The 19,989-nt window shown below is 32.8% G+C and overlaps 1 protein-coding gene across 2 annotated transcripts; it reads right to left on the bottom strand.

Annotated features, from left to right (window-relative positions):
• Positions 1 to 1,728: 1,728 nt before the first annotated feature.
• On the bottom strand, positions 1,729 to 19,744 carry Gpo1 (glycerophosphate oxidase 1). 2 transcript variants are annotated; one of them, XM_090110817.1, is made up of 16 exons: positions 19,453 to 19,744; positions 11,584 to 11,679; positions 11,208 to 11,376; positions 10,735 to 10,957; positions 10,234 to 10,397; positions 9,976 to 10,109; positions 9,445 to 9,602; positions 8,609 to 8,802; positions 7,682 to 7,876; positions 7,038 to 7,159; positions 6,657 to 6,793; positions 5,671 to 5,824; positions 4,810 to 4,998; positions 4,312 to 4,410; positions 2,957 to 3,106; positions 1,729 to 1,846 (listed from the first exon to the last, which is right to left on the bottom strand). In XM_090110817.1, exons 2-15 carry the CDS (start codon positions 11,674 to 11,676, stop codon positions 2,972 to 2,974), a joined length of 2,166 nt encoding a protein of 721 aa, XP_089966943.1. In that variant the 5' UTR covers positions 11,677 to 11,679; positions 19,453 to 19,744; the 3' UTR covers positions 1,729 to 1,846; positions 2,957 to 2,971. The 2 variants fall into 2 exon arrangements, with proteins under 2 accessions (XP_089966943.1, XP_089966934.1); XM_090110808.1 differs by lacking the exon at positions 4,312 to 4,410 and adding an exon at positions 3,850 to 3,948 and having other exon boundaries at positions 19,453 to 19,743.
• Positions 19,745 to 19,989: the final 245 nt, after the last annotated feature.

A 19,989-nucleotide genomic window follows, 5' to 3' on the forward strand; every position in this document is an offset into this window, starting at 1 on the left:
GGGCGGGCCGGACCGCGCCACCCGCCCCCTCCCGACACGCCCTTGCTCTCGAGACATTTCATCACACTAATTATCACATTAGCTATTTACGTCAATCATAGATTTGTTCCCCGGAACCTTGTGCCCACGACCCATAGGTATCTAAGTATTTACAATAGATATCCATCGCCAGGACCAATTACTTGATCCTTTTCGAGCCATCCCTCTATTCTAAACTGGACACGAACTTGAAATTTTGTAATAGGTAGATACATCGGATGTCAATACAACAATGTTATAGTGAACATATCTATTCAAAATACTGTTGTAGGCGACAATAATACGGGGTACCTTGTTTTATTAAAAAAGTTAATGCGAAGTAAAAGAATTAATGAGAATGGATTATGCTTACGAGGGCCTAGTCTTATTTCATGTGAGAATGAAGTAACCGATAGTCTAGCAAATATCAGCTAAGGTATGTCACAAGTCACAACTAACCCGCAGATTAATATTTTTGTCGAATTATATTTTCATATACACATTCCTTAAAAAAATCGCCTTTAATGACGTTATTGACGATGAAATGAGATAAAGAGCACACTGTATAGGTAATGATTATGTTCCAATAAACTCCAACTTAGAACATAAATTATTTTAAGAAACAATGAAATATAGATATCCAAAGAGCCAAAAGTCTTTGTACTTCGATTTTTTATTTTCTTTTTATTATACTCCGTAAAACAAACGTTAAATGACTTCAAAATAAAGTTACTTTGATTACAAAGAATATCATTTGCCAACCTATTCGTTCGTAAAATAATAGGACACACCATTCATAATAACCAATTACGCTCTTTAATCCTCAGTCATCTGTCAAGAACACTTGGAGTCAGACACCCTCGTTTCCCGCGTTTGAAAAATTCATAAACACACGGTAGAGCGACCACCCACCGCCCGAAAGCGGCCCACGGGGGCGTATCCACCGCCCTACATCCGGAATTACGACAGTTACAATAACATTTCCCGCCAAATTTTCGTCTATTATATTCAGTACCCAAGTACGCTTTTCTACCTTTGTATACTTTGCAAAGTTTCTATAGATTTAATATGAAATGAACAAATGAGATTTATTTTATCAAATTAACAGCGAAGAATTTTCATTTATTGCACTAGCACATCCTTATGCATATATCATTCACAGTTCTTTCATTCAGATCAACTTCCGGTTTGTAGAAATGTGACAACTTGCAATTTTCAAATTAAATTTTTAACGACGATTCCTGTTTTATAGTGTGTTTGGGTTTTTAATTAATAAAACAAATCTTGTTTTATAATACTTTTATTGCATTTAATAGGTATTCGAAAAATGTCTTTAACAAATCATATTTTAAAATTAAATATGTGTAAAACTTTAAAAAACAAACGATGTAGGTAAACTTACAGTTCTTTGTACCTAGGTGTAATAATGATAACAACAATTTAAAGTTAAATCGATATAATAATGATAGGAAAAATATAAATAGGGAGGTTTATGTCCAAATATTGATTACTATGGTTTTGATTTAATGATCAAAGATCATTAAATCAAAACCATAGTATTAATCAATTACCTCTAGGTATTTGAAAAATACATTGATACAAAAATTAACAAGGATTATAAATTACTATTGCTATGTTTAATAAATAATCTCTATTTAACAAAAATGACTAAAACAAGATTTAAAATTATTAACATATCTACACAAAAACATTGCAAAATTTATGGTGTGAATTTCAAAGGAATTCTAATTCTGATTTATTTTAATACTTTTGGAGAAACTTCTGTTCATTTTTAAATCTTAATCGAAGTGTTGTTTTACTTCGCTATCTGTAACAATACAAAAATAATAAAGTTACTACATGAATGATGAAAATAAGAAAATATTTTTGAATTATTTATTTTCAGAGACCTCTATTGACAATTAGTGGAAAAGTTCCAGTGATAAGCACAATCATGGCTCTCTTTCAAACAATATTATCCAATCGTAATAATGTGAAAAATCAATAGATGGCGCTAGTATAAAAATATCCAAGTTGTGATAAAAAGTTGAATTTTGACGTAAATAAGCAACAAGTCAATGTAAATTTGAGTAATAAATATGAATGAAAACATTGAGTTTATTCCTTTATAAGAGAAGGCTTTAAATATCAGTTGTTTTCTTAGGTGCTCTATTAAGATATTCTAATAAAACTGTACTCTCACTATATTGGACTGTACTAAACATGAGCTACATTAATTTCGTATGCATGGTAAACATGTGTTGAGCAACAGTTGATTTTTATTTATTTTTTATTGGTCAATAGGTAAGTGTTTGATCACGACCTTGCCAGCTGATAAGCGAATATGTAGACTAAGTGCTTAATAACTCAGGCCCCGGAATCACAGACACAATAGAAAATCTATTGTGTCGTGGACCGATCGGGCCGTTCGGGGCTCAATGGGTTAAAAATATTGCTGGAGACATTAATAAATTGTCACTCATCTGCATAAACTTTTCTACATACATTATCAACTCCGCAACATGACAGCCACTTCGCAACAAGTTGCTCAAACTTTTACTTAACAAATGTTAACCATTGATACATTTTGCTGTCGTTGATCTACGCTTCTATTAACTGCTCAGGCATCAGACAATAAACCGTCTGTTATTGTGTGATGCCTGAGCCGTCAATATCTACATTTACCAAGAAGCTTATATCTAATACACTGGAGATTTCAGTATGAACATTAACTTGTAACAAGAAAATATGACCTTGAATGACGCCTGTATGTTTTTATATCCCTTTCACACCCACTTGCCAAGTTAGGTGTGAAAGGGATAAAAAATATACAGGCGTCATTCAAGGTCATATTTTCTTGTTACAAGTTAATGTTCATACTGAAATCTCCAGTGTATTAGATATAAGCTTCTTGACATTTACATATAATAATAATTACCTGCAAACATTCAGCTTACAAGCCACCACCACTCCTCTCAACGCTGATCTGTTTCTTGAGCATTTCCTTCTCATGATGCTCCTCCTCCATTTCTGCCATCCTCGCGAACCGGGAGTACGACACGTGACCAGATTTGATGGCCGACATCATCTGGTATCATGAAGTTTTTTTATTCAAATGAACTATGGATATGCGTATTTTTTAAGGGTTCTCTTTTATGTACACACATTTTAATGTAATATTTAAGTTTATTGATATTTATACTCATAAGTCTTATTTTTATTTTTAATATAATATATAAAATTAGCATCTAAATTATTACATAAGGATAAAGACACTAATAAATAAAAATTTAATTTATAATTCCAATACCTATAATCTATTCTAAATTGATATCAATATTACGTTATATAACTGATTAATATTTTTAATTGATGGTGGGTAAAAATAAAAGCTTAAGATTCTAAATATCTTGTTAGTAATTAAGCAAATCTAAGCATAGGTTAAATACAAGGCAAATAAGAGAGCAAAATAATATGTGCACAAACAGGATAGTGTTTCTTTTAAATGTTATCCACAATGTGTTTTTATAGAAAAAAAATCCTACTTGAATTATAAACAAATCTCGTTATAAGGTACTGAAATGTATGGAATGCAACTGATACATTCATAATTGAATTCAAAATAATTGAAATTATTAATGTAATTTTAGCCACATGCGTGTTACCAGCCATAAAAAATTATAAAATGTAATTGTAAAAAATCATTATGTATTTAATCTCATATTAAAATTTATAGAATCATTTTCATACTAGGTATGTAATCTCATGATTAATAAAACAGGTTAGTAAATAGTAAATAAAGAGCAGGCCATTAAACGATATGATATGAACCTGCAGATATTCGTCGAGTTCGACCTGTCCGTTCATGTTAGTGTCGATTTCTCGCAATATTTCGTGCAATTGCTCTCCGGTTACTTCCTCGCCGTAGTTCTGTGGAATAAGCTCCGACGTTCATACAAAGCAAGGACAACACAATGTAAGCCAGATTCGAATGGAATTCAAATCTGACATTAGATTCGATTTGTTCTAGAATTGTGGTTTGTATATTGAAGGTTTTCGCGCGTTTTCGACCATAGATAAAAGAATAGTAACAGTATTGTCATCATCAAAAATAAGTCAATAATATTAATTACGTAATATAGGCTTAAGCTTAAAGCCTATATTCCTTTTTACACATTTCTAGAACAAAAAAAGAAGTATACTATAGTATCCCATCCCAAGCATATCTATTTCTAAACACGGCATATGATTCCCGATCCCTCCGTGATGACGGATATCGTGCTATATTTCTACCTGAAGATAATCTTGTATTTCCAATTGACCGTGATACGTGACGTCAATTTCTGATAAAATTGCACTTATTTCCTCATCTGAAGGTTTCACGCCCATACTCTAGAATTTTTGGTAAGAAAAGTTAAATAATTTTTTTTTTGTATATTCTATAAAATATATGGTTTTACATTAGTACTGCATCTCTTAAACAGCATCTGTTGACAGCCTATATGTTGAAATTTTTTTGTATAATAGTTCATTGTTCTTAATACTGACCATTAATCATTTATCAATGAACAGCTTATGGGCATGTTCGCCATTTAAAAAAAGATGAAACGTCTGTTCGTTTTTTTTCTTTAAAATCTAGGTAGGTAACTCCATTAAAAGTTACCAAAGGTTAGAATCGTACTCAATAATCAAACTAACTCGTAATCAACTGAAATCTTAAACCACGAAGGCAACTTTTACTTTTCATTTAAAACTATATTCATATCCTTAAAATACCACCCAATTGTCTACCTTAAGACTCCTCCTAATATCGTTAATAGAGACGTATCCCTTTCTATCCTTGTCGATAATTTGGAACCGTTTGATGTAAGTCTGGATTTCGTCCTTGCTCAGGTTAATGGGGATCTTGTCGCGGCTGGCCCTGTTCACCATCTGTCCCATCTCATTGGCAAGGAAATCTTGCGCCATTTTGATTTGTCGCTGGAAATATGACATACATTAATTAGTTCTATTTTTATAGTTATTTCAAATATAATTTTTTTTTTACTATTGTTTTTTTTTTTTATTGTCGATAGGGAAGCGCTTGACCACAATCTCGCCTGATGTTAAGCTGAGATGTGGTCTAAGATGGAACGCGCTTCCCTAGAAGGTACCTGTTCACTCTACGCTTGAAGGTGTACGGTACGATACGGTGTACAATTTCTTAATTTAGTACTAGCAAGGTAGTAAATTAAGAAATTGTACACCGCTAATAAACATAGAGTACTAAACGTAGTTACGTACTCTTGATAAATGCATTTATACCCTAAATATCGGTATTTAAATAGCTTAAATTTTTCTATTGAGCGATCAAAATTACAACCCATAAAGTAATACAGTTCTGGACAAGTTCTGTTAGCATTTTCAATTTAAAGCGTTGTATTAGGTTCATAAACGAAACAAAGAAATTCCTATATCCTGGCTTGCCCGTTGTCGGAAGAAGCCCGGATGCTGGTCAAAATTGCGGAAGTTGGTTTAAGGAAACTGTGAATTGCTATGTGTGTGTACATATGTTATTGTAGTATGCCTCAACAGGGCGATGTTATCGCAAAGCGATAAAGCCCTTTAAATAAAAAAAAAACTTTATATAAAACTACCCGCATTTAGCCCAACCTGTTTCTCAGCCTCATTCCACTTGAGTTCCTCCGCCATGATGTCCACAATAGTGGGCAAAGCTTCGGCCGCCGCTTGTACATTGAGGAACGCGAGTCGGAGACGACGGGCGATCATGTCGATCGCTGTGCAGGCGTATTCGCGGACACCGTACCTAAGTTTAGATAAATCTATCATAATACTATTATAAAGGCGAAAGTTTGTAAGTATGGATGTATGGATGTTTGTTACTCTTTCACGTAAAAACTACTGAACCGATTACAATGAAATTTAGCACACATATAGAGGGTAACTTGGATTAACATATAGGATAGGTTTTATCCCGGAAATCCCACGGGAACGGGAACTATGCGGGTTTTCCTTTGAAAACGCGGGCGAAGCCGCGGGCGGAAATCTAGTAATATATAAAACTCAAAGGTATCAACGCACAGCCCAAACCACTGGACGTATCGGGCTGAAATTTGGCATGCAGGTAGATGTTGGTAGGCATTCGCTAAGAAAGGATTTCCCGAAATTCTTGCGGGAACGGGGAAAAACGGGGATGTACGTACAAAGTCGTGGGCGGAAGCTAGTATTAAAATATTTATCGTATTTATGGTTAACGTTTGTTTAGTAACAGAGACACATGTTTTAGAGGTGCTGTAAGCATGTTGCTGACAGAAGTGCGTGTCACAGAGTTGATACAGCATGTTGAAAATCATTCATCAACATTGATCAACCGTTGCTAAATGCATTTGTTTTGCGCACGTACTTGTTAACCATAAATCACCTGCGCAGTTGTCATTGGGTTAAGAGTATTATTATTTATTTATTTATTCTTCATTGTATACACATCAAGGAAATACAAAAATGAAAATTATTAATGTTGTTAATGTTCGGTAATTCAGACGAGTCAATTTTTTCAAGGTTTTATGCATAACAATATCATCTAGGTAGATAATGACAAGTGTGTCACATTCAAAACAAATCTATTTATTTATCCTTACCTAATTTCAGCATCAATGTACGGGAACTCGGGGTGAACTTTCTTGCCGATAACTGGCCACCTCTGGCCTGTCATGGCCGCCATTTTTGCAACAGCAAACGCACGATCTCCGTAAGATTTAGCCAAGTGATGTGCGACCTAAAATAATAATAATTGTAAATTTATTTAGAAAGATGTGAAAATGGTATTTTTTTTGTTGCTAATTCATTAAAACAAGACGAAGGTTATTCTATGCTAACTGTATTTTAATTGAATCGTTTGAAATGCTAGTTCAATAAAATTGAGCTTTTGTATTAGACCTAGTATGTGAATATAATAGAGTATAAATTGAATATAATTTACTTATTAATACTTAGTATTAAAATTAAAACATAGTTCTCACCTCCATTTCAAGACCGAAATCTTGCACAAGTCGGATGTACATAGTGGGAGTCCAGCCGTGAGCACCTTCGATTAAGAAGCCATCGGTCTGACATTCACGGAAGAGAGGCTTCAAGTTAGCACCTGTATGAAAATGAACTCTATTATAATTTGATTAGGGTTCAAATTATTTGTATTGTACAAATTTCACATAGTATTTGTATTTTTTAAAAAATAACAGTGATAAGCTTATTAAGAAAGACTAACTATTAAAAATGCTTAAGATTAAAATTGTCATACAGTGCGTACTTTTTTCATAATAATAGGACGTCTACATCAAGCGTCTTTGAATATTAATTTTTTAAATTGTTTCTTATGAAAAACCTTAAGCAGCAAAAAATAGATCTTAGCCGTCTGGCTAGTTGGATCTGACAATATCAGTGGTCTGATACTACATCACGGACTTGGCGTTTCTTGCCGGTTCTTCTCCGTAGATACTGCTTTCCGAATCGGTGGTAAATGTAAAAAATATGTAATGACGTTTCAAAAGTGCTTCTAGAAAAAAAAATAAAAAATAAAAAATCTAGAAGAAGTCTAACTGAATAAATAAATGTTTGAGTTTGAGTTTGGCGGTAGGGTTAGTTTAATAATTATGGATATACTCACTCTCAATAGCCGCGTCCACGGTTTCAGCAGCCATAGCCCGGTATGTGGTCCACTTGCCACCAGCAATAGTGACCAGACCAGATTGTGACACGTGCACGATGTGGTTACGGGCCAGTGATTGTGTGTCTGGCTTGTTCGGGTCTGATACTAGCGGTCTGATACCAGACCACGCGGATAGTACGTCACCACGGCGAACTGATGAAGATAATGAGACATGTTAATGTAATTAATCCTACTACTATTATAAAGGCGAAAGTTTGTAAGTATGGATGTATGGATGTTTGTTACTCTTTCACGCAAATACTACTGAACCGATTACAATGAAATTTAGCACACATATAGGGGGTAACTTGGATTAACACATAGGATAGGTTTTATCCCGGAAATCTCACGGGAACGGGAACTATGCGGATTTTCTTTGAAGACGCGGGCGAAGCCGCGGGCGGAAAGCTAGTTTATCTATAAAGAGAGACTACTGTATTATTAGTATATTTTTTTAATTGGATATATATCTAAAATGAATAATGCAATTGAATATGCAACAAAAATACACAAAGGTGCAGGTGCTATTTATGTGAAAAATGAAAACAAAATAAAGGAAAGGGCAAATCGAAAACGAATTATAATACCAGACCACGCGGGTAGCTGGTGTGATATCCGAAATGAGAAAGATAATAGTTTCTATTAATTCTTATTGGATAGTATGTTGAGAGAGCATACGCTATAAATACGAGGAGAAAATAGCCATATAAAACTTATAATTAATACAAAAACATTGTAACACTATAAATTTATAAAGAATAGAAAAAATTCGATCCCGAGGCGGGACTCGAACCCGCATCCTTTCGCGCCATTCCGGGCGGATTTATATTTATAAAGCATTTGAATGCCATAAAACCAAAAATATAAATTCAATTGTAACACTACCTTCAACATCAGGATTAAGATAATTCCTGACTTCTGTAAGGATGAACTGTATCTCGTCTTCCGTTGGTTTGGGGTTGTGTGTGACCTCACAGGGCAGGTCAGTTGTACCAGCGATGGTTCCCTTCAGCCAGGGTAGGAAGAAGATCACACGACCATCTGACGTGGAAGGATCTAGAAGACCCATGTGCTCAGGGCTTGAAGAGATAATTTTGTTTTAGTAATAGCATAGCGAAACTTTATTGAGGTAATATTAAATAGAATATATTATCTTAGGTATATTCATATTATGTTGTTAAATTCATGCACGATTTAGTATTTTTTGTAATATTTCATGATAAATTATAATAACGCTCTCATATCTATTTTACAAGGTCGCGCATTAGCACAATTTTGCCAAATCTTGCTAAAGAAGTTTCACTTCTGACACGTGTACTCGGCACATACGTTATTCGTCGTTATACGCAGACCATAGAAGTAACAATAAGAGTACTACGCAATCATATTTACTACATCCATTCATGAATGAGGAAGACTTATATTTGACGTAGAAATTGTCACAAAATTTGTATGATTTCATGTTGGTCTATGTTATTTCATCATGTTACATATATTATTACAACTTAGCAGTTAGTTATTGGTTCGATTTAGATAAATTATGACGTTTAATTTATATTTTTTGCTACTGCTGATTGCGTACTAGTGAAAACATGATATTCAGCATAAATTTGTTTGTATTTATTATTACAAGAATATCCTATTTATGAATTAAAGTCCAATGACTTCTTTGAACATTTTTAAAACTTAAGTACAGATAATAAATGATCATAAATTTATACCTATAATATCCAGGCAAGACAATATGCACGCCAGATGATGGACAGCAAATCTCTTTGATAGTTTGGTCATCCATCTTTCTGATGGAATCCGTGAATGGTCCAGTTGCATTGATGATGCTTTTTGCTTTTACATCCCATTCTTTTCCTGTAAGCTCATCCTAAGAGAAAAAATATATGTTAACACGTACAAATAGTAATTATTTATATTCATGTTGTGTGTTTCTTGTTTTGATAAATAAATAATGACTCATATGATATCATGGTAGCAATTATATAACGATTTGCTTCTCGAGAATCTAGTCTAGTCTAGTAGTGTATATACTCTTATATGTAATTAATTAATAATAAATTATCTATTATATTACTATTGACACACTATATAAATCTGCCACGATTAAAACTAAGAATGACATATTTTGTAAATTTTCTAATTATAGAATACAATTTATACGGTCATCATACAATCACAAAGTTTTTTTTAATAACCACATAGAAAAGCAAATTTTTTGCTTCTAAATCTTATTTACTCACACGAACTCTAGCTCCGCTCAATTTTCCCGCGGTTTTGTGCAATTTCAGAACGCGGACATGATTCGCGATTGTGGCGCCATGCCTCGCCGCAGTCAATGCTATAGCTAAATTCATACGAGCGTCGTCTTGCTGACCTAAAAACATAATTACAGTTAAATTGAAACTCGTTTTTTTTCTGGTGTATCGGAAAGTTGCACTATATTTTTTTTTTTTCAGTAATATTTTTGTTAATAACACAATAATTATAGAAAATATTACCATCATAATATACGATGCCTCCGCACAAGTTGTCCGACTTTAACATAGGGAACAGTTCTAGAGTGTTCTTTTTGGATAAATAATATGAGCTCTTCAAGTTTCTGTCTCCCGCCACGATATCGTACATTTTGATACCGAACCAGTAATAGGGTACTTGCCACCACCTACAAAAAATTCATCGTTACAAAATAGTTACGGAACAAAAACAACGGGATGCCTAAAAATGAACTGCTATGCGGAATAACAGGATAAACCTGTAACAGGAAAATCCTGCCATTCAATTGTCAGTATGGTAATGGATTTAATAAATCTATGACATCCAGGTTGGATCTGATAATTTTATCAGATGAGTCAGTAGCCAACTATATCAGCTCATCACTTTCAATAACATTTACTAACACAATTTCAAATTACATCAGCTGATAAAAGTTATTTTTAAATTATAATATATCTTTACAGATAAAGACGGATAAACAATCATTTTGTGCAATAATAACTTACTTATACACTGGTAGCAAGATAGGCAAGGGTCTGGTCAAATGTGGGGCCACTTCCAGCATATTAGCACGTTCGTGTAACGCCTCTTTGACCATTTTGTACTGCTCATAGTCGAGCTGCAAGATAGCCTTCTGTAAGTATCGTACACCGCCGTGGATCAACTTTGTGCTTCTGCTGGATGTTCCACTGGCGAAGTCGTCTGATTCTACTAATGCGGTTCGGAGGCCTGAAAAGGAAGGACAATATGAGAATACGATTATTCTTGACTACACTCATTTTCGTTGTTAGAATTATCTGGGATCCAAAATAAAGTCTCCAAACTCTACGGGTGCTTAACTATATGACTATAAAAAAGACAGTTGATGATGTAACTCTGGAGATATTCTATTCGGTAATTAGGGAAGGATATCAAACGATAGTGAATTACGAAATACATACTGCATTTGAAATAAATTTTTGTATGAAATACCGTATACCTCGTGTTGTAGCATCCAAGGCACATCCCGCCCCAGTAGCTCCACCTCCAATAATAAGAATATCATAAGTGTGTCCCGCTTGAAGGTTCTTGATTTGATCCGTCCGCGACGGCAGAGGGCGCTTCTTGCGTTCTGTTTTAGCTGATACCGTTGCTGGCTTGTACCAGTGCTAAAAGAGAAGTCATTCTTATTAATATCGAGACAAAAGCTCATGATAATTGTATATCTAAGTTAAGTCTTCACTATTTACAAGCACATTTGTAGATAAAATATCTCCGAGACTATGACTCAACCGAAATCAAGCCAAATATTATGAAATATCTTCTGATATCTTATGTACGATTGCGTCACATAAAAATTCACTATTCAAACATACCGCGGGCGAATCGTCAGCTGACAGTGCCCATGATGCAAGAACTGCACCCGTCACTCCCGCCGTGCATCCAACTAGTAATCTTCTTCGTGACATTGTCTGGAAACGGTTAGTTTCTTATTAATAATGATGAGTCTTAAAAATGTAATACTTTTATACTCAACAGTATTTAAATACTTAGTATGAAGATAATTTTAAGAGTCAAAATGTGGACTTTTCTTCGGAAATCGGTTTGTGCCTTTTTCATAATAGGTAGGTACTTAGACGCAATTCTCATCGACTATTATAATATGAAGTATGCTGAATATGATACTTACCAGTGTAGATACAACGCAATCTCATGTTTCATGTAATATAATGTTTCTTACATAGAATGTTGGCTATGCAAGGAAATTATTAGTTTCAGAATTTAAGCTCTACATTAAAAAATATCAATATAAAATTCGTTTAAATAATATTTGCCAATTTTTGAAAGTTGTTTCATTGTATGTTTTTGCATATCTGTCCAAATATAATATCAATTTCATACAAGTCTCCGATTTCAATAAGTTGAATTTTTAGAGAGATTTTGCTCTATAGGTACGATTGTAATGTAGAGCAAAATCTTGATATTCATAAAATAATTTATTAAAGTCTGTTTCAAAGTAAGTTCCATTAAATATTCTTTAGTAGTACTAGCTACTATAATAAATGGCCTAGCTCTATCGACAAAAAACAAACAAAACATGCTCTACAAAAGACTACATCTGCGGAGGAGGTGTTAGTTACACATGCCAGACATCTGCATCGGTACAAAGACCCGAATGCAATGAAAGCTTTTGTTTCAAAATTTAATCTCTCTTTCTACTAACTACGTAATCTTTAATTTCTTTTTTTGTCAAGAATTCATTTATTTTTTCATGTAAACATAAAGTGTACTTTATGCATATGTAGAGCATTTATTCTTCCATACAGAAAATTACTATGTATATTAATTAATCTGGGGGGCACTGTAAGAAAATAATTACCTACACAATATTATGATAGTAAAATGCTAGTAGAGGCACAGATAATATAATACTATACTGAAGAGGTATTCTGAACTACTTTGAATATGAAATACTTAGTCATTATTTGAACTACCAGAGTGCAAAATACATAAAAGCTGCTTTAAATACTCGAGTTTACAGCGCAGGTAGAAAATATTCAGGCCTATATTTACAATATGTTCTTGACTAAGTATATACCTACGAAGGTATTACGATGTATTGTTTGCTCTTGGATAGCTGCCAAATACCAAACACTTTCTACCTTTTGAATGTCGAAACCATTCTCTTAACGAGTCCAAATCTTCCTATCTATTGTTCTATCCGATTTATTTGTCGATAAATTATGAAGCGGATTATTAATTTGATAACATTGATCAGTTGATTATATTAATGTCGTAATAACGTTAAGGTTTAGTAGATATTGGCTATTAGCACCACAGTTAGAATAGGTAGAATACTTAATAGTACTACCGAATTAGCACCTATTTAATATTTCGATACAATGTAAGGTTTAATTGGTCAAACCTACAAAATTTATATATGTTTTATGAGTAAGTATTTTACTTTACAGCTTTCATTTGTAGAGCTCTATTAATGTTATAATTTATATTATCTCCAGAGTGTGTTTGTAATCTTTGTATTTATATTAATTATTTAATTAATGTTAATGCAATGCAGTCCATGCAGATTTATATGCAGTCTATTTTCTCCTACGAATATATATTTTTTTCATTTCAAAGTACCTATAACACTAATTCGCTATTATTAAAAATAATATCGTTTATAAATATACGTGTAACAATAAAATATTATCTCTTTAAGCTCTCTTTATTCCATTGTGTTTAAACCGCTCGCTCGTAAATGATTGCAATGATTATCACGTAATGACCACTTACCAGGCACCACCTCATGGCTATTTTTTTTAATTTTAATTTTTAAATCGAAAGGGTCAATTTTAAGGTCTTTGAGTGGAAAAATGACTAACAACTGAATCATTACCCCGAATGAGAGATAAGAAATGGAGAGTGTGACCTACGTACACATGAGTAGAAAGACGTCCGTCTTTCTACTTATGTGCTACGTATTTGTAACAGTCATATTAGACTAAGGGTGACAAATCAACATCGAGCTATGCTGCGCTGTACTGCGCTGTGCTGTGCTTTGTTTCTTAAGCTACGTTTTTTTAACAATTAAACGATGCTGCGCTGTACTGCGCTGTGCTGTGCTATGTTTCTTGAGCTACGTTTTTTAACAATCTAGCTCAGTATAAATAATCCATTGAAATGTTAAATTTTTTATGCCTAACCTCGCGTTTTTTAGAGAACGCAATTTTATTTTTTTGATGTGTTGGGGGGGTCAGTGTGAAGCTATCACCAAGTTTGTGGGGTCGCCACTCTTTTCCCACGGCCGCCATGTTGAAAATAGCGGTTGAAATGGTTTTTACAATATATTTCTTAAACTATTATCTGATAAAAAAAAATTGTTAACATTTTTTGTTTCAAATTAAATTCTCTACAACTTTGGTCCAGTAACTTTTTGTCGTAGAACTATAAATAAAAAAGTTATAAGCAAAAATGTTCAAAATTAGAGCTATTTATATTATTCAATAAAACTTTTTTTTATCAGTTTACGAAGAAATTATATTAGACCATTTTTGTAAATTGTTTTTCGAGGAAGAACTTATATATACAACATTTTTTCATTACGTCAATGGCTAAGGTTTTACAGCGCTCCGAAGTGAGTACTATTTTCAGTACTAACTATACATATTAAATTGGCTATTGGCTCTATTCCCAGACTCTAGAACAATGGAAGCACACTGCAGAACATTTCAGCCTTGCTTTTCGACGTAAAAAAACGCGCTTTCAGACTCTACCTCCCCGTGGCGGGGAAAAGATTCAAAAATTAATTATTATTAATAATATTGCAAAAGTAATTATTAAAAATATTATAATAACAAAAAAAAACAATTACTGATGACAAATTATTATTAGTACACACATAATACAATATGTATAATGTATAGTTAAGAGTACTGAAAAATAGTACTCTCTTCGGAGCGCTGTAAAATCTTAGCTATTGACGTAATGAAAAAATGTTGTAAATAAAAGTTGTTCCTCGAAAAACAATCTACAAAAATGGTCTGATATCATTTCTTCGTAAAATGATAAAAACAAGTTTTATTGAATAATATAAATAGCTCTAATTTCTGAACATTTTCACTTATAACTTTTTTATTTATAGTTCTACGATAAAAAGTTACAGGACTAAAGTTGTAGAGAATTTAATTTGCAACAAATAATGCTAACAATTTTTTTTATCAGAGAAATAGTTTAAGATATATATCGTAAAAACCATTTCAACCGCAATTTTCAAAATGGCGGCCATGGGACAGGGGTGGCGACTGGCGACCCCACAAACTTGCTGATAGTTTCACACTGACCCCCCCTACACATCAAGAAAATAAAATTGCGTCCTCTAAAAAATGCAACCCCAAATGTAACTTTTCAATGGACTAAAAGTAATCAGCAGCTCGTGTAGTCGTTTATCTCGTCAAATATGACCCTATTTTCAAAAAAACGTAACATTATGACATAGTTGAATCCGATGAAGATGAAAGTGAAGAAGAAGCGGATATGGATATTTTATGTGTTATTTTGTCGTTAAAAGAGTCCAGTCACGGTAGCTTGTTACCTCACACCATACGTGAAAAATACGGAGAATTTAATTGAAGAATTGAATTAAGACACAGCGCAGCATGGCAGAGCTCCATAAAAACATAGCACAGTTCGGCACAGCGCGGCTCAGCACGGCGGGTAGCGCGCCTCGCTCGAGACTGCTGCGTTTTTAAACAGAGCGTAGCCTCACACAGCGCAGCACAGCATGGGTTGTTTGTATCCTCATTAAAATATTAGACGAGCGAGTTGACCAAACACAGCACAGCGCAGTACAGCGCAGCATAGCTCGATGTTGATTTGTCACCCTAAATGGTTAAAGTTTTAACACAGCCGTTGTGATTTGTACCTCACAAATCACAACTTGGAATGAACTTGTACTTAGTTACATTAAAAAAAAAATTTTTACTCAAATTGGAGTTTTTTACAATTCATCTAATTTTACAAAACTTGCTATACAAAATTTTTAGCCTCATTGAAAATTAAATTGTATACGTATTCATTACAAGATACCTACTCTATTGCACGCCTCATAAGCGAAGCGTTGAGGTGGGTACTACTGTCACTTCGCGCAAAACATCTGATTTTTCAAACTTAAAATGTCTTTATGTATCATACATTGCACTTGTAAGATAATACATACACACACATATTAAGAAAAAACACTATTTTTAACGTTCATGATATTTTTGATGTCATTTTTGTTATTTAAACTAGTTAAAAAACAGTTTAAAAAAGTTCTGTCTTGGACGTCCGTGTGTCTGTATGTGCGGATCCTTTTTCTTGTTAACACGATAGCGACCGAAATACTTTACTAATCGAGTCTTTTTTTTTCTCTTACGCTTGAGTATGCTCAGGAATAGAACCCTTTCATTTTTCAGGGTCTGATTCGATGTGGTTTAATTGTTATTAAATAAACAAAAATAATAATTAATAAATATTTATTAAAAAAAAATATGAGGCGTGCACTTTTGGATTTTCCAAATTATTTATAACTATTTCCGTGTAACGTGAGTAATCTTTGATAAAGACAATTTTTTCAATAAAATCAGAATCATATTTTTTTTGAATGTCCCGTTATCTGACTGTGCAAGATGTTATCAAGAAATTGTATTGCAAATTTTGTAGACTCTGGCGCGACATCTTTAACTGGATTAACTTTTATAGATAACTAGCCGCTCGTCCTATAATAAAAACGAAATAAAATGTAGCCTATGTGACTCAGGAAAAATGACGCTTTCTGCTGGTGAAATATTTTTTGAAATCGGTCCAGTAGTTTTTGGGTGAAAAACCCTGCAAACGTATACATAAAAAATACATTAACAGTTTAAATTAAACTGCCATTAAAAGAGCCACCATTTTATGTTGAAATAAATTTTTTATTCAAACAGTATGAATTTGCACTGAAATTTTGATAATACATATAAGACATTATATACAGTTTTATATGGATGTAGGTACAAGGTATTTCCGGAGGTTTATTATATTTTGAACATGACTACATAAAATACTTTCTATCATCATTACAATTCAATTCTACAAAGTTCTTTTTCGTTACATTTACGTACATAATTATCTCGATCATTCCAACGTGGTTACTACGCAGACATGTCTGCAAATATTGATAAGCAGGTGATAACTGATAATAGTGATGTAGTAACATTATCGATAGATAAGATAACGTGATAATTAAATCGCCCAAATATCACTTCCGAGTTTATCTTTGAGACAAATTTTATTTCACACCTAGAGATATTTTAAAAATTTAACTACTACATTTAAAATAATACGAACTTGAACTTGATATTAAATTATACAAATTACAATATCAAGAAAGCCATCATTCAGACGCCGCGTGGCTTCTCTACATTCAATTATATTTGCGTTCATACATGTCTCGTGTAAGCCGCGCAACAGTTACTCTACACGCGTGCAAGAAAATGCGTCCAGACGATCCGTGCATGTGACGAAAATATGCAAAGTCAAGGACGTTCGTCCGGGATATTGATAGACCTGCTTTTGCCGCTTTTTTTCTAACAATAAAAAAAAACTCGTAAGAAATATCTGATGCGTATCTAACACGGATGTTATATAATTAATAGCGGTCAAAATTTTATGGATGTCATGAATAAAACCATTGATAAACTTGGTTTGGGGTAAACGTGAGCGGTAGTGTGTACGACAAGAATATAAAATTATTATTATCGACAGTCATTAATATACCTAGTATACATTACTAATTATCAATTTATTATAATTTATCTCAGCATCGGAATGCTGTGTTTTCCCTAGTTAAGATAATTGTAGAGATGTGCATTGTGCATAGGTACTCTATATACTTAAACTAAACTCTAAAGCAAGGAAACCATTTTAACTATTTATTTTATTTTAACATTTTAATGTTGTTGTAATAAAACCACAAGGGTTGGCACAACACATACTAAAGAATACTATGAGGAAATATAACTAAATATCTATCTACACGAAATAACAATGGAACATACGCATGGGCATTGCTTCCAATAAGATTTTATTCTATTCTAAAGAGCTTGTTACCATGTATATTATAACTACATTATGTTATATCGGGGCCAAAACTGAAATAGAATCAGCTTGCCAGATAATGCTTGTCATAGGTATAGGTAAACCAGAATCTGATGGCAATTAGGGAAATCAAAATTTTGAGTGTGCAACCCTAGGGAAAATGGACTGAACGATCTTGATACTGCTTATTTTTTAGTTTGTTCTCAATATCATTAGTCACATTACATAAGTGGACAATACTGTACTTAATAATGAGATATCCACTTAATATTATGTAGGTACATACTTACATGTATAATATACATATTACTTTTATACAGGTAATACATATTATTATTTACACATACTTACCTATATTTGTATGTTCATTATCATTATGCCATGTGAAAATATCGATGTTATATCGATAGAAAACTAGACTGCTTATAATTTTTTATAAAATAAAATAAAAATAAAATAAAACTATGTTTATTTTCGTAAGTATTAACAGATACACACATTATAAAATTGACTTGGACAGCTTGGACTTGACGAATAGCCGTATTGGAAACTCCTGTAATAAGTTTTCATAAAATTATATTCCAATCAACAAACAATATTATAGTTACCTATATATAATATTTTTTAATTGAAAGTATCAAAGCGGGTAAGTCCAATTTACCAATGAAATCTTCTAAATTGACAATTGTGATGTGTTTGACCCTTCTTCATCAAATATTTTTCTATACACATTATAAACAACACCTCTTGTTTGTGATCACAGCGGCTTTTTCGACATTTTCGAAGATTTTTTAGACAAAATCCTAAAAATTATTTATCAACTGCAAAAAAGACAAATAAATTGACAACCATTTTGATAGTTGTCAAATAAGTTGCCACATGAAAATCTTTTATTTCTTAAATATAAATATGCCATCAGATTCTGGTAGACCTATACTACAGTTATTAAAATAAGAACCCCGGTGAGTGTGAGATTTTTATAAGTTTAAGCCGTTTTATACACAACCACCAATGTATAAAATACAATCGACTATTAATGTGAACTTTACCAAGGACATGTTAAACCACTGTTTGGAATTAAACCTCTGTTTTGATTTAAACCAAAGTTTTTTGATACCGCGAAATTTGATTCTAAATGCATTATTAATGCTGATATAAAGTATAATATGCCGTAATAATTGTTATAGAACAGTTTTGAGTTTCTAAAGAGAGTCATTATAACTGTAGGTCTGACCTTCAAGTACCGTAGAGCGCAGGTATGATGTCATAACATCGGGACAAGGGGATATTATATGAACCATTTTAATTATTTTTATCAGGTGCATAATTATTTCTACAGTTTAAATGTTGTTATATAATTGGAAATTATAAAATGGTTGTAAAAAAATCTATAAATTTTTTAATATTAAATTCCATAGATTTATGAGCTCTTTAAAAAAATAAACAAATGTTAAGTCGCTATATGAAAAATTCTTATTGGAATCCGGAAAAAAAATAAAAAAAATATATAAAAAATATTTGATTTTCTGTTTAAATATGCCAATAAAACTAATCGTAATTGTGTATTTCCTTTGCTATGATAAACCAATACTGCATGAACATCATATAATACATTATGCAATTACCTTAAAATTTATATTCCAAACAGCTGATCAGCAGAACATTAAAATATACAAATAAATATATTTATACAAGGACACTAAGGGTCTAGTTTAATTCAGATCCAAACTGTCGACGGTGTACACAGATCAAATTAACACATCACTAGTTCTAATTACGAAGTTACTTTATGTCAACACTATTGATGATTTTCTAACTATAGTAACATGTTAGCTAATCGTGGAATCGCGGCGAGGCATTACAATGCCATTGAGCCGACCCACCTACGGCGAGGTTGTAGCTACAGTGATTATCTATGGTCGCGTAACGCGTTCGATCTTTCGCAGCGCTGTGACTCATGAACAAAGCGGTCCTTCGCTACCAACGCCATCTAGTTGTACGTGAAGGAAACTTCGACAAAATGTCGTCTCTACATTTTTTGTAGAGTTCTCTAAAATAATTATTTTTCGTTGTAGATTTTTTCTTAAATCTTTAAGGCTCTTTAGCAAGGAATATTTTGTTGTATATGTTATCTATTATCAATTTATAATTTTTAAGAACCA

The sequence above is a fragment of the Colias eurytheme genome, chromosome 2, assembly GCF_061535395.1.
Source record: "Colias eurytheme isolate Ceu_HAF_F1 chromosome 2, ilColEury1 Martin Lab GWU primary, whole genome shotgun sequence".
NCBI classification, from domain to species: Eukaryota; Metazoa; Arthropoda; class Insecta; order Lepidoptera; family Pieridae; genus Colias; species Colias eurytheme.

Excerpts from the sequence above, each read along its gene's own strand:
- Gpo1 (XM_090110817.1), bottom strand. The coding sequence starts at position 11,676 with ATGTCACGAAGAAGATTACTAGTTGGATGCACGGCGGGAGTGACGGGT. Across the intron at positions 8,803-9,444 it reads GTCTTGCCTGGATATTATAG|CCCTGAGCACATGGGTCTTC; the intron begins GTATAAATTTAT and ends TATCTCTTCAAG. Across the intron at positions 4,999-5,670 it reads GGAATGAGGCTGAGAAACAG|CGACAAATCAAAATGGCGCA; the intron begins GTTGGGCTAAAT and ends TCATATTTCCAG.